Genomic DNA, 13,358 nt, shown 5'->3' with positions numbered 1-13,358 from the left:
ACATATTAACATGCATGGTCATCTAATGATGATTCTATCATTAACCATATACACAAGAGGACTGAACTGACATTACACAATCTTTACATGCTACTAATACCTGTAATGCCTTTCTTTGACTTTTTTTTTTTTTAATGTAGTCTTTTCTACGTAAGCCTTAGACTTAAAAGGAAAATAAACTGGGGAAAAATGGAAATCTGGTGTCAAAGGAGCATGTTGGTTCCCACACGGCTCACCAGTACGTTTAGAAGTTTTGTAAGTACAGCACAGATCTCAGCCTTTTGAGCTAATTTGAATGGCACCAGCAGGAGTACATGGCCTCAGTTTCAGGTTAAAAAATGAGTGCACTCTGTGGGCTACCGGTTAACACTACAAAGCTTGCTGCCTTCACCGCCACTTCTTTTAATTCTTCATAATTCCAGCAGAGTTTTGCAGGTGAATTCTATCCCAATCTCCTCTGCACTGACCTGTTTAGTTCTCAGCCCAGGCTGTCTCATATATGTCCCTAGTCCTCCTTGGTTTTATATCTTAGTATCGTCTCTGCATCTTGCTCATTCTTTCCCTCTCCAACCCATCTGCCTTTTATCCCAGTTGTCCCCATCTCCTTCGTCTGTGATTCAGCAGTTCTCCACTTTGCCTCCCAGTTCTGCAGCATCTTTCGTCATGTACTGGATAGTTATCCTCTGTGTGGTATCAAAATCACCCCTGGCTGTTCAGAAGAGGAGCAAGAAAATTCTGTTGTGCTGCTATGACTAGATTATGGACCATGCTTAGTTCAGACAGAATCACTTGCATCTTACTTGGTATCTACTTCAAAATTTCAAACTGGTATCTACTCAGTGCATGCAAGCTGACAGTTTTCAGAGATTCATGACTTAAATCTTCAGAGATTCTCGCAGGTAGGCCAAAAAGATTATCCTTTCTGACAAAAGCAGTGCTCTCGCTCCAAAGCAAGGATGCTGTTAAAACTCTTCAGCTGAATGGAAATGGATGCAAGGATTTTAACAGTAAAAGCAACTTCCTTGTCTTCACCTAGGGTTTTTGACTGCAACTTTTCTGAAATTGTAATGCATGTTCAATAAAAAGTCAGAATTTATTCTGAGAAAGATCCTTTGTCTGTGTTACAGACAAAATTGCATCTATCATATGACACTGAAAACCGGATCGTATAAATCAAAGTTCCAGAGACTTGAAAGTATTGGCACTGTACCTGACCTTTCTATAAATAAACGTAGTTTCTGCTTCGAAGAATTAGTGCAATTTTAAAGGAACATCTTTGGAAAACTCCAGGCTATGTATCTTACTACCTTCCCTGCTTTGCTGCTGGAGTAGAAAACATGTAGAAAAACAAACCCAAGGCCAAGCTGCCGACAGACAACTTCAGCATCTGCGTCATCCCACTGATCATCACAGATAGTGCCCCACTGGCCCGCATGGTAGACTTCTACTCTTCCTTCATAAGCGTTGTTTCCACCAGCCAGCCGGATCGGAGTAAAGACAGAAGCTGTGATCAAACACAGATTATAGGAACAGGTCATTTTGTTATCCTGATAGTAAAGGGAAAAGAGGGTTTCTCTGATGCTGCTCAAGAATTAGATTTTAATTTTTCTAATTAGATGGAAAACCTGAAATTAAACTTGCTAGAAATTAGCAAGCTTCCCCTGAGCTCCACTCTCAGAAGATGAAAAATATTATACAAACAAGAAGCCGTACTGCTCTCGAGTTTCTTAAGTGTCCACAGATACTTAGGACCAAGTACTACACCCTGTCAGTGGTTGCATTTCTACCAATAAGGGCAAAACTGGTGCTGTACAAGCTTGGTCCCAGAAGACAAAATCTGTAAGAGGCAAAAAATTCTTTCATTGCCACAGAAGTAGAATTTCACCCTCATGTTTTCATGTGAAAGCATGGAAATCTCATTGACTATAATGCCTCACTTTAATTGTGCAAGTATTGTGTCCTTCCTTAACCTGTCAGCCTGTTTCTGAGATGTGGTTTCACTTTTGGTCTTTTCAAATAATTAGACCTTTTGTGGTGCAGCAGGAAATGTTCTTGGAAGCATCACTTCCACAGAAAGCTATAACAGAAACAGCTTAAAACCATGTAAAAAAATTAGTCACTTTTGTATTTAAAAGACTATTTCAAAGTTTAACCATATATAGCATTTGAATGGTGTACAACGTGATTCATTTTTGCGTATGCCTTCCAACCAATTAATGCTACTATTTCATCTATTTATTGGCTGAAATAAAAAAAATCGAGGGAATTTCTCCAAGTCTATCTTACTATTCAGTGGTGTGAAATGTTTTTGTTGTTGTTGTTGCTGGGTTTGTTTCTTTTGTAATTAATTAAAATGCTAATGGCAGTAAACCCTGCAGAACAGGCAACTTCAGTGAACTTCATCTAGTCTGCAGAATCTCAGGATCAATTTAACTAATTTCAGATGTCCTGGGCTCTGAATTATTGATAATCTTGCTTTCAGCATTATTGAAACAGACAAAATGCCTTCAATATATTTATCTAAACAAAACAAGCTTTTCTGGTGAACATTTTTATAAGCAGAAGGAAAACCTTATGATCAAAAGGTATAATTTTCCAAATGTATAGTTTTCAGTTTCTTTAGGCAAAACTGTTTCTCTTGCCTTGGCCTTCAAGTTCTTTCCTAGCTTAAGGATTTTTCTTTCCTCTACACTACTGTTTTCTAAATTAAAAATAAAATTATGGTTTGGGAAGTCATTCATCAAAATATTCCTCGTGAATAGTGGAGCTTTAGGACAAAAATGCATCTACCTTTGGGTAGGAATGCAAGTAGGAGAGGAAAAGAAGCACAGGGTTGGCTGCAGCCATACAACATGTTTTGCTTACAGCTGAAGAAACTGCCACTGCAAGCTTCTCAGCACTGCCAGCCTTCCTTGCGGTCAGCAGCATCTTAAACCTGGTGGCATAACTGCCTATTTACGTGCTGTTTATCATGTCAGTTAAAATGATATGAAATACCTTAAAAGCCTTGGTAATACGTTTTCCTGGTAATATCACTTGATTTGTATGAGTGATGTGTGAGGTGGCAATCTTCAGGTAGGAGACCTCGGAACTGCTGTTTTAAATGTACACAGAATAGGACAAAAACTTTATAGCTCTTTGTGCAATGCCAGACACAGTTACAGTAAGGAATGTAAGCCCAGGACTCTGATATCAGACACTTCTGTACTAAAGTTGTGTTTAGCCTCTGAGTGAAATTGGTGCTCCTCCCTATTGTTCAAGAAAAGCTAACAAATTGATGTGTAGCATGTGTGGCTACCAAAGAACCTCTGAGTGAGTAAGTAAATAAATAAATAAATAGCACGAGAGGGATAAACGATCCTACTTTTACAGCCAGAAGTCCCCTGGGGGATTCTAGCTGCTTCACCCTTCCTCACAACCTGGATCTCAAACCAACAATGTGCTTCTTGATTATAAAAAGGTAAAAGGTGGTTCTGCTAAGTTGCAGCTTGCACAGCATAGTGGAATCTGAAATAGTTAATGATGCTATGAGTCAATCTGTTTAATTTCCTGTTCCAAGAAGTCTAACAAAGTTTATTTATTTAATAATGATTAATTATTACTACTTCCATTTAAATAAGGTAAATACCATATTTTTGTTTTGTTTTGTTTTGTTTTTTTACCCAGGGAAGAGCTACACATGACAGCCGCAGCCATTTTTTGAGGACATGTTCCATCCTGCCAGATGTCTTTTTCACATGACAATATAGTTGCTTCATCACCACGACAACGCACTTCGCTCCAGTAAACAGGAATAAGGCCCAGTCCAGAAAATGGTATGTGTTTTGCTGTACCTTTTTCACTGTAAGAAGAATAATCAGGATGTTAGAGTTGGGGGCAAGGGGAGTGGAACATTTGTTTGTGAAATCTGTTCATTCCTGGTACTTATATACAAATCTTGGGGTAGAAAAGAAAGGGCTTTCTTGAACAGTGTAAAGTCATCACATTTTCATACAGTTCAGCATTGTCTTCTGCACAGAGCAAAGTAACAGTGTTACATATGTGACCCAGATCTTGACATTTTATCATGGGATATTTTAGTATACTGGCCTGTGCTGCTGCAAGGCCAGCCACATTCCTGTTCTCCCAGTTCTTAACTACAAAAATCAACACAGAAGTTCCTTCCACAGTCCATACGTGAACCTACAGTACCATCCCGCAACAGATACACTTCCAAGAGAAATAATGCAGAGGGGCCTTTTTCTCCCTTCCCCATATGCATGTCATATAATATGGTTATGCTACAGGGCTTTAAAATCACCTCATGCCGCATTAGGTCAGGCTCATGTCCATTATTGTCTTTTCAGCCATTCCCATCCATCCATGCATCCATGCATCCATCCCCTGAACATTTATAAACAGCTTCCTTTCCTTCCCAGACTGAATCTACTTACTGAATGTTATCTTCCATATAATGCCCAACAAAAATAAATTAAAAACAAAACCCAAGTATTGTAAAGTCAAAGGAGCAGAAAAATGGAAGCGCCTGAAAACCATCACTAAAACCTAGTGAATTCACCTTGTGGTGTATAGATCCACATTTCTGCCAAATACTCAAGACAACATAAACATAAACTTTCAACTACATGCTATTTCAAATACTTTCAAACACTTGCTTTTTTTTTTTTGGCCTGGATTCAAGTTTAAGACATTTCTGTTAAAAAGACCCAGCCATTTACCCATATCACTGAACTACTTTTGCTAATAACAGTCTTGTTCAACTGAAATGTTTATTGGAATGGGATGGATATGGATATGGAAGGCAAAAAGGACTTAAATTCAAATGAGGAAAGGAAATATTGCATGTAGGCACCTAAGTCATAAGCAAAATCACAGCCTCCAGATGGCTGAACTTTTATCCCATCTAATCCTTGTATTTTTTAAGTTGGCATGGTGTGTCCAGATTAATATTGAACATTATAAAACAGCTTAGATATTGTTCTGGCTTGCAGTCTTAAAAAGTGGAATAACAATTAGGAATGCCACAATGCAAATATGGTATCCTAGCCCCTGCTGCTTGTAGCAAACATAATCACTTCTTTGATATGTAACTGCAAGAAATGTTAGTAAGGCAATAAATCCAGCCATACTTTGTGGCTTATTGAGAAACTGCAAACTGAACGGAGTTCTAAGGGAGGATATCCAAGTAATATTTGTTTGCCTAACTTGGATAATATTGATTTTCTAGAAGCTGAATTTGCATTTTTAAAGCTTCCTGAAGGCATGGGCATTTTCTTCCTTTTCCTCAGTTTCATCTTGCTATTGGAATTGCAGCATCACTATAGGCATTATCTAGAGTTGAATGACTAAATTATGTTAAAAGGTCCTGTTGATTAAATCCCCTCTGACAGCAGAGGGAAACAGTGGTCAATAAGGACAGTGAGCTGTTAGCACAGTTCAGGGACTTTCAAACACTGCAATATTACCCTGACCCTATCAAATGTTTTCATGAGAACGTAAAGCTGCAAAATTTGATTTTTTTTGTGTGTTTAGTTATCAAGGTGTAACAGTAAAAGTAAACCATACAGATTATCTAGTTGCAGGAAGATGCACACAGCAAAAATACCACATTTCCCAAAAAAATCTAGGATGCCTCCCAGATGTCTTTTGGCAGGATATTATGGACGATTACCAGGGTAACACCATGCTCCTGGAAACCAGGAATATTCCTAAGATTAGGAGGCCATGGAGAGGCTAATTCTGACCACATTTACATTTTTATAGACTCAGTAACTTAACAAGAGCTGCCCTTAATTGACACTTACAAAAGCGAGATTAGGATCAGACCTCATGTTTCTGTGCTCATGGACATCTCCTGGATGCCTACTAAAGCAGATTTTGTTTTACTTTGAAAGCACAGATCTACCCTTCCTCTGCTCTTCGTCAGATCCCACACACAGCTTTCAGATGAAATACTGATTCACACAGTGACCTCTTTGAAATACAACACAATTTAAAGAAGCAAAAGATCACCCTTTACATTGTAATGTCATTAAAATAAGTCCACTGACTTTTACTCAGATTAAAACTTACCCAAGTGCAAGCTGCCGACATATGACTGTTGCATCATTATTGTCCCAATGGCTGCCACAGATTGTTCCCCAGACTCCATTCAAATAAACCTCCACTGTGCCTTCAAACTCATTCTTGCCACCTTGAAGTCTCACTGACCCTAGTTAAAAGAAGAAACTTAGGTCTCCAAGATGGTCCATCGCTCATTTATCCTACATAATAGATTCCGAATCTGTTTTTCCTTCAGCAGAGTGAATTCCTGTTTCATGCACTACCATCTTACTTTGCACACTTGTAAGCTAAGAAGTACTCTGTCATATCTAACATATATATGTGATATATAAAAGCAGACAACCTTATTCCATAACTTTTCTGATTCTTCTGAGGCTACAACCTAGTTAAAGAGCTAACCACCAAAAGAAAGTATGTACAGACTGTATAATCTCTACCCAAATGAGCAAAATCTATCTACATGTTACGCTTTTATCTTCCACATAAGTCCATCCAGCATAAAAAAAAAAAAAAAAACAAACACATAGCTTTTGCTCTGAGCCATGTAAGATTATGTATGTCATGTATGTCAGTAGTTTATTTTAGCCAAAGAATGCATTTGTTCATACTTGTTCTCAGACAGGAATACACTTGATGTAGTTCTATTAATTCATGAGGGGTTTTAAGGAAATTCTCAGACAAAACAAGCTAAAAACATTAGGAATTTTCTAAAATAAGTGAAAAAAAAAGTCTGCTTCTTGAGAGCAACAACACACAAATCCAAGAAAATTAATAGATTTTGCATTTTTATATTACAGTAGTTTTACTTGAGGTGCAAGATGTATTTGCTGTTGAATGTAGCCAAGTGGCACTTATAAAGGTGGGAAAAAGCTGATTATAGGTCTAACTCTACAGAAGCAGAACAAAGAGTCAGAACAGTAATTCAGCAAGAATGAATTTCTGTTAAATTATCAAACAGCCTAATTGTTTGCATTAATATTGCCTGAAATCTCAGTTAATCCATCTGCCTCTGCTCTGTGATCTACTTAAAATCAGAAGCTATGCCATCATCCAGCTTGCAGCATTTTTAGCAGTAGAAAAGTCAATGTTTGTCCCTGCCTTCGTTGTATATGTGTTCATATATGAGTATATAATAATAATTATAATAATAGCAAAAATAGGTTGATCTACTTTTTCTTCTCAGCTTTCACTCAGATTGTGTTCTGGTTTGAATTTAGTTCAGTATAGTTTATAAAACTCCCAAGCCAAATGACTGCCAAATGACTTGAGGAATTAATTAACCTCAAATTTGATTTTGTGTGTCCCTTTTTGCCTCCTATTTATTTTCTCAGCGGTAACTTACTGTGCAGTAAATTACAAACAAAAGTTATTCAACTTATGTTACAGGGTGAGCTATCATTCAGCACAGAAGATGATTAATGGATTAATTATAGCAACACTGTAGACATATTGCTTGTTGTTTTTCTGTCTTTATAGTCTTTCTTTTCATGCTTCTCTGACACATACAGACAGGCTCTGGAATTTTGTTTATTTCTGCTCATCACCAGACTTTAGTGTAGACTATTATTTCCACTTCAAATATCAATTGTAGTCATAGCAAAATGATTCCTGCCATTCCAGAAATTGTTTGAAGATGTCGTCTCCAAAAATGAGTTTATTTTTGTACATGATTGCTTAAGGTCCTGCATGACACCTATTGAAATAGATACAGTGTTTCCTGAGTACACATTATACAGCATTTCTACGCAAATATTTGGATAAGGGAGTACTAGACGATTAAAATTATCTTCTAATGCCTCCATGGCAGAATGTGGCTAACTGCTCTTTCTATACTTGCAGAATTCCCAATGGCAACAATGGAAGAATTTATTCATGTACACAGAGTAAAAGATGATACCAGAGATAACTTTCACACATCAGCAAGTCTTCCCAACAATTAAAAACAAAATAAATGTGAAATCCTTTGCCTGTCTAATGGAAGCCTCATGAAAGAAGTCTGAGAAGCATGGAGATCTCACTGTGGACACATACTGTTAAACAAAGAAAACAGGCTTTACCCTGCTGCCCACTTGCCCAGAGAACCCCAGGTGACTTATGGTCCTCCTTGAGGTGGAAAAACATACTACTGGTATCAGTCGGTAAGGAAGGGACAAGGACTGGAAGGGACAGAGCCTTATTTCCATGTGCCTCTGTGACAAGACCTATAGGAAAACAAAAAATGAAGGATTTAAAAAAAACCTAATCTCATATCTCAACAAAATATTTTGGTTTGCCTTTTTCCTGCAGATCTACAGCTGCTTATAGGAACACCAACATTCTTTGAAAGACAGTAGAATATATAACAGACCTCTGTTTATCTCACAAGAAATTACAGTAAAGAACAAGCTACCATCATATGGGAAAAAGACACAATATGATTATTAAAGGTAAATTTTTAACAAATTTAAAATATTCTTGATTTTAACCTATAATCTCAAAGGAAATAAAGAGAGAGCCTATTGTTACATGTAACTAATATTAAACCTTTTATTACGTCTGAACTATTAACTGAATATATGGTATAAGAAAACCATTTCTAACATGGTTGCATTGATTCATACTTTTCTCTTAGGCTGGTGTTGATATCTACAGCTATGCCTAACCTAAAATATCCATGGCAAAATCCAGCATTTGCTCCTCAGGAAAAACAGTAAGTAAAGCCTTTTTTTTAAATAAAAGTTGAACCTCCCCTCAGAAGGTTGCTTAGTATTTTACGAAGCCCAGACTAAGTGTTTCTTGCTCAGTATTTCAGCACTGAGTCTAACAAAAGTAAAATGATACAGTACTCTATATGTTTCATATGCACTTTGAAGTATGTGTTAGCTTATGATGTCATAATTATGTAGCAAGCAAACCAAAGAGCAAATTAATGAGAAAATGATTGTTCTGTAGTTTATTCAAAATGTTGCAGTATTCAGCCCCTGGTGGTTATTTTACTGGATCAAGAGATGCATTAATTACAGTAAAATTGATACCTCAAAAAACAGAACTTTAAAATATGTCGCTTTGCTTCAATAGGTTATTTTTCCTTTCCAAAAGACTTTCCAAAACTTTTACTTCATAATGAAACAGATTTATTTCATGTGCAAACGGATCATAGGGAATTGCAATCTGACCAACATTATCTACCATCATGTATATTTATGCTATATTACTGTTATTAGCTGATGACTCTATCTTTGTTATTAAGAATGTGTTAGTATCTTCATTGTAGGGTAGTCAGTGTTTGCCTAGTTAAAATGAGCAGGAAACACTCTTTTACTTCATAGGTAGCAAGAAAACTAATATTTAGTATGATCAAAAGGATACCAGTTAAATCTTAATTTTATTAATCCTTAATTCTTAATTTCACTGGTTAAGTCTTCTACTATTACATTTTAACACCACAAGTCCATACTGCACTTCAACACCTGTGTTCCAAGTGGCTTCCTTCTGTGCTCTCCCTAGGGCAGCTCTGCAGAAGAGCATTTGAATTACTTCTCAGCAAACAGGTCTAGCTTCAGCATATGTAATGGAACATCTAGGTTTCTGGAGTTGTAGATATGGCAGAATCTCAGATTTTTTCAGCTGCAAGCTTTGGGCTGGTTTGGTTGCTGAAGAAAACTAAACATGATGGGAGCAGAGCCAGCACAGTAATATCTATTCCGGCTTGCATGCAGTGCTCTGAGAAATGCACACAGCTCAGTAAGGTGTCAAGCCTCTGATTGAAGTGCTAATCAATCCCTTACTGCCTCAGCACCAAGCTCAATAACAGGGAATGCAAGTGAGTACAGGGACCCTGCCCATAGCTCTCAGTGCCCTCCTCAGCACTGGTCAGAAAGAGGAAGGAGCCCCTGCAGGAGAGGTGAATTGACCCCACAAGAGTAAGAGAAAAGGACACATGAGCACAAAGCGGGACTGACAGGCAGCTTTAGGACACATATTGGGGTCTTAGGATGGCATTCACTCAGCCCTTTATTGAAGAATACAGATTTACCATCTTCACAGAAACTCAATCATTTATATATGCTCAAAATGTGTACACATTTCTTTCAATTATGTTCTGCCCGAGGTTACTGATGGTCAATCACGTTGTTTACATACAGTCTGGTAATTTTAGTTGCCCTGGTATCTGCCCAAGTCAGAATCTTTCCTATCTGCTATCACTGTTTAAAAGAGATTAAGTTATACTTGCAAATGCAAGGAAGTAAGCGTATCCAGTGGGTGCTGCTGAGACTTGCTCAGCAGCACCTGCCATATAGACTCAAGCTGAGACACAGCAATTAAAAAAAAGAAAAAAGAGGAAAACTGCTCAGCCAACTTTTAATAAACTCCAAAAAGAAGTGCTTCAAAGGAATTGTGCTTTATACAACATGAGTGGTCCACTTGGCTCTTCTGCTATACCATTCCCATGCCCAGAGATGCTGGATAACTTCAAACCCTATTTTATTTTCTACATTTCACTGAGAACAAGCATTGCTACTATGTGTGGCTGAATTGAAAATAGAATGAGAATCACTTCCATTTTTGCTTATGTGTAAGTACTGCAGTGATAGGGTTTATGATAAAGGTGTACCAGTATTTTCTTCATAACACCTGTGTTCAAAGGCTTGTAGTTTGGGTATAAAATGTAGATTTTCAAGAGTAATCAGAAGGAGAATTTTCCTGTGCCTTCTCCTCTGGTGCTACATTCAGAGGTCTGAAGGAAAGCAAAAGAAATATTACAATTCTGGAAATTTGTAGAAACAGCAAATGTTATTTTTGCTTTAATTTGCAAGGTGTTACGATGTGGGATAGTGCCACAGAAAGGCCCTGCACTGATAATTCATCTCTGTTGCCTCACAGTCAATTAACTAGGTATAAATTAACACTACGTGTAAGGGTCGCCCATTGATACATGCTCTATATCTCACCTAACAACTTCTAGTATTTCCAAACACTAGTGGATTCAGAATACATATAAAAGTGTCCCAGTTTCAGAATTAATTGGACACATTGGTTTGCACAAGGTTCTTGAAAAAAAATCTACCAGCATCATAGGCCCAGTCTGACACCAGTTCAAATAAATCGAAACTCTGCTCTCCTCCCAGGGCCATCCCTGGATTAAATCAAATAAAAGATTCCTGTTGACTTCAGAAAAACAATGGATGATGCTCACTGTAACCAGTGCAGTTGTCCACCACTTTCAGTCTAAAATTATAATTCTTTTCTCTTGGTAGTTACACCTTGAAAAAGGGTGCATCCATCAGAACTGCTTTGTAAGATCTACTTTAGTACACAGCATTATTGCATACTCAAGGAGCCTTCATAAATATTATATATATTGAGTATGTAATGTGCTGACTTGGTTCCTCTGTAGCAGTGAGGTTCATCATGTCAACAACCAATGGTTTAAGGCTCTGAAAAAAAACCACAATGAAATTTTACGAATGTAATGGGTTCTAAAGGATTGCAATTATCTTATGTGATACAGAGCTGTAGAAATTGAGGGGGGACTCATGCTGTGCAGCTGTAATAAGAAAGTTTCCAGAAGAGCTGCTTCAGTCTTAGAAGGAGAAAATAAACATTCACGTTTAATTTTTCATCTTTTTTTTCTTTAACCTTATGCTAATAATTAAAAAAAAAGTCCCAAAATACCTTCCATCAACTGCCCAGACCATAGTGTAACAAGTAGGGAGAATAATCTGACGTTTAAACATGAGCCTGAGGCTTGATTCTTCTCTCCCAGAACTTTTGTGAAGCATTATTTGATTGGCATTAGTGGAATTACCCTGTGATGAAAGAGATTCAAATGGAAAGACTCCACACTTGGGATGTTCTGGAGGTGTGTATTTGATTTCCAGTTCTGACACTGACTGGTAGTGTGACCTCTGGCAAGAAATGTACCCTCTCTTTTATTGTTTCCCCTTTGTAAAACAAAGAAAAACAGTTAACCCACTTTACTCAAAGAGCTTTAAATTAGATACGTAACAACATATCATGCAGAATACTGTAGCTACATGCCACATAAACATTGTGTGGCAGCAGTTGCTTCCAGGCGCTGACAGGGACTTCTGTTTTCAAGCATAAGTAAGGTACACACAGCTAAATTGCTATTAGCAATGCCTAAAATTCTAAATTCTGCTAAATTGTAAATTTTGCTGGTTCTGTGTACAGCATACTCTTGTACTCATTTATTTTCCTCTATGATTTCCTTGTTTAATCATGATAATTTATATCTATTTGTATTTGGTTTACTTGCTTTCAAAGATTGAATAAGAAACATTACCCAGATGCCTCTCATTTTAGAAGGAGGAAATAAAACACCAAAATATATTATTTTAAACTATTAATCTGATTTTAGGCTGGTATCATGTGGTATAATTGCAAAGGCATTTTTGTTTTGTTTTATTTTCCAGCATTAATATTAAAATATAAAGCTCTTTAATATATATGCATGCACAAAGTTTAACCAATTAACTTTGCACATTAGTCTTAATATTTAAGCTAGAAAATCCAGGAGATTTGCGGTTAGGGCTTTGAACACAGTATTGTATTTAGTTATTGCAGGTGCCCAATAACTGAGTGTGGGCTTCCTCAGCACATGTACTAACGCAACAGATGCAGGAAGATTATCTCTAGTCTGTCCTCTAGCTATAAACTGCCTCATAACATTGCCTTGCTTGCATTTCTTTGCTTCTTGTGAGAAAGAAACATATTTCAGGACCAAAGTTATGGTAATGTCTATTTCTGGTCAAACGGCTTGATGTATTTCCCTGTTCCACCTTAAGCCATTTCATACATTCCGTAATTCTTTGGTTTCCCCTCCACAAAGACTTTTGAGCAGACTTTTGGCCCATGGAAATCACTGAGAATTTACTGCTGAGTCCAAAAGACTCAGAGGGAGGAAAACAAACAAACAAAAAAACTCTGAAAAGAGTGAAGAAACATAGCTAAACCCAAATCATGCAGCATTTTTGGCATTTTTTTTCATGATCAAGTTCTTACTGAACTTACAGGGGATTCTAGAATTTGCTCCAGTAAGAGTACAATCGGGTTCTTAGCAATAAAATGATACATTATTCCTCACTCTGGTAGATTAGTTCAAAATCCTTACAACGTACTTTGTAAACCAGACTGGACGATTCTGGAAAAAGCTATAAATATGATAGACTAAACTAAAGAAGCAACTGTGGGACCCTTTTTCAAACTGAGACCAGTTAAAGGGTGTGAAATCTTCTGGATTCTTTTCATCTGTGTCTAGTTATCTGTTTTCTCCACCATGGCATCAGCTGCCT

The 13,358-nt window shown here is 37.2% G+C and overlaps 2 protein-coding genes across 7 annotated transcripts in view; one reads left to right on the top strand and one right to left on the bottom strand.

The window, feature by feature from the left end:
* Positions 1-13,358, top strand: part of LOC308193935 (bifunctional heparan sulfate N-deacetylase/N-sulfotransferase 3) — a 389,183-nt gene that overhangs the window by 365,404 nt on the left and 10,421 nt on the right. Inside the window, exons 24-27 of one of the 2 annotated variants that reach the window (XR_013950072.1) lie at positions 3,667-3,815; positions 7,903-8,201; positions 8,350-8,489; positions 8,675-8,752. The gene's annotated coding sequence lies outside the window, so the exon portion shown is untranslated. Of the gene's footprint in view, positions 1-3,666; positions 3,816-7,902; positions 8,202-8,349; positions 8,490-8,674; positions 8,753-13,358 lie in introns of those variants that run through there. The other variant, XR_013950073.1, reaches the window with a different exon arrangement.
* The window catches only part of PRSS12 (serine protease 12), a 44,063-nt gene that overhangs the window by 29,083 nt on the left and 1,622 nt on the right, over positions 1-13,358 (bottom strand). For 4 of the 5 annotated variants that reach the window (XM_080589111.1, XM_080589108.1, XM_080589109.1 and 1 more), the window contains exons 2-5: positions 8,121-8,264; positions 6,073-6,211; positions 3,663-3,841; positions 1,354-1,504 (exon numbers count right to left, since the gene is read on the bottom strand). In XM_080589111.1, coding sequence (XP_080445237.1) covers positions 1,354-1,504; positions 3,663-3,841; positions 6,073-6,211; positions 8,121-8,264 — 613 coding nt within the window. The remainder of the gene's footprint in view (positions 1-1,353; positions 1,505-3,662; positions 3,842-6,072; positions 6,212-8,120; positions 8,265-13,358) is intronic. The other variant, XM_080589112.1, reaches the window with a different exon arrangement.

The sequence above is a fragment of the Anser brachyrhynchus genome, assembly GCF_964034855.1.
Source record: "Anser brachyrhynchus genome assembly, chromosome: 4".
Taxonomy (NCBI): domain Eukaryota; kingdom Metazoa; phylum Chordata; class Aves; order Anseriformes; family Anatidae; genus Anser; species Anser brachyrhynchus.
The sequence above is the reverse complement of the archived record's forward strand: the minus strand, read 5'-3'. Positions and strand labels throughout refer to the sequence as shown.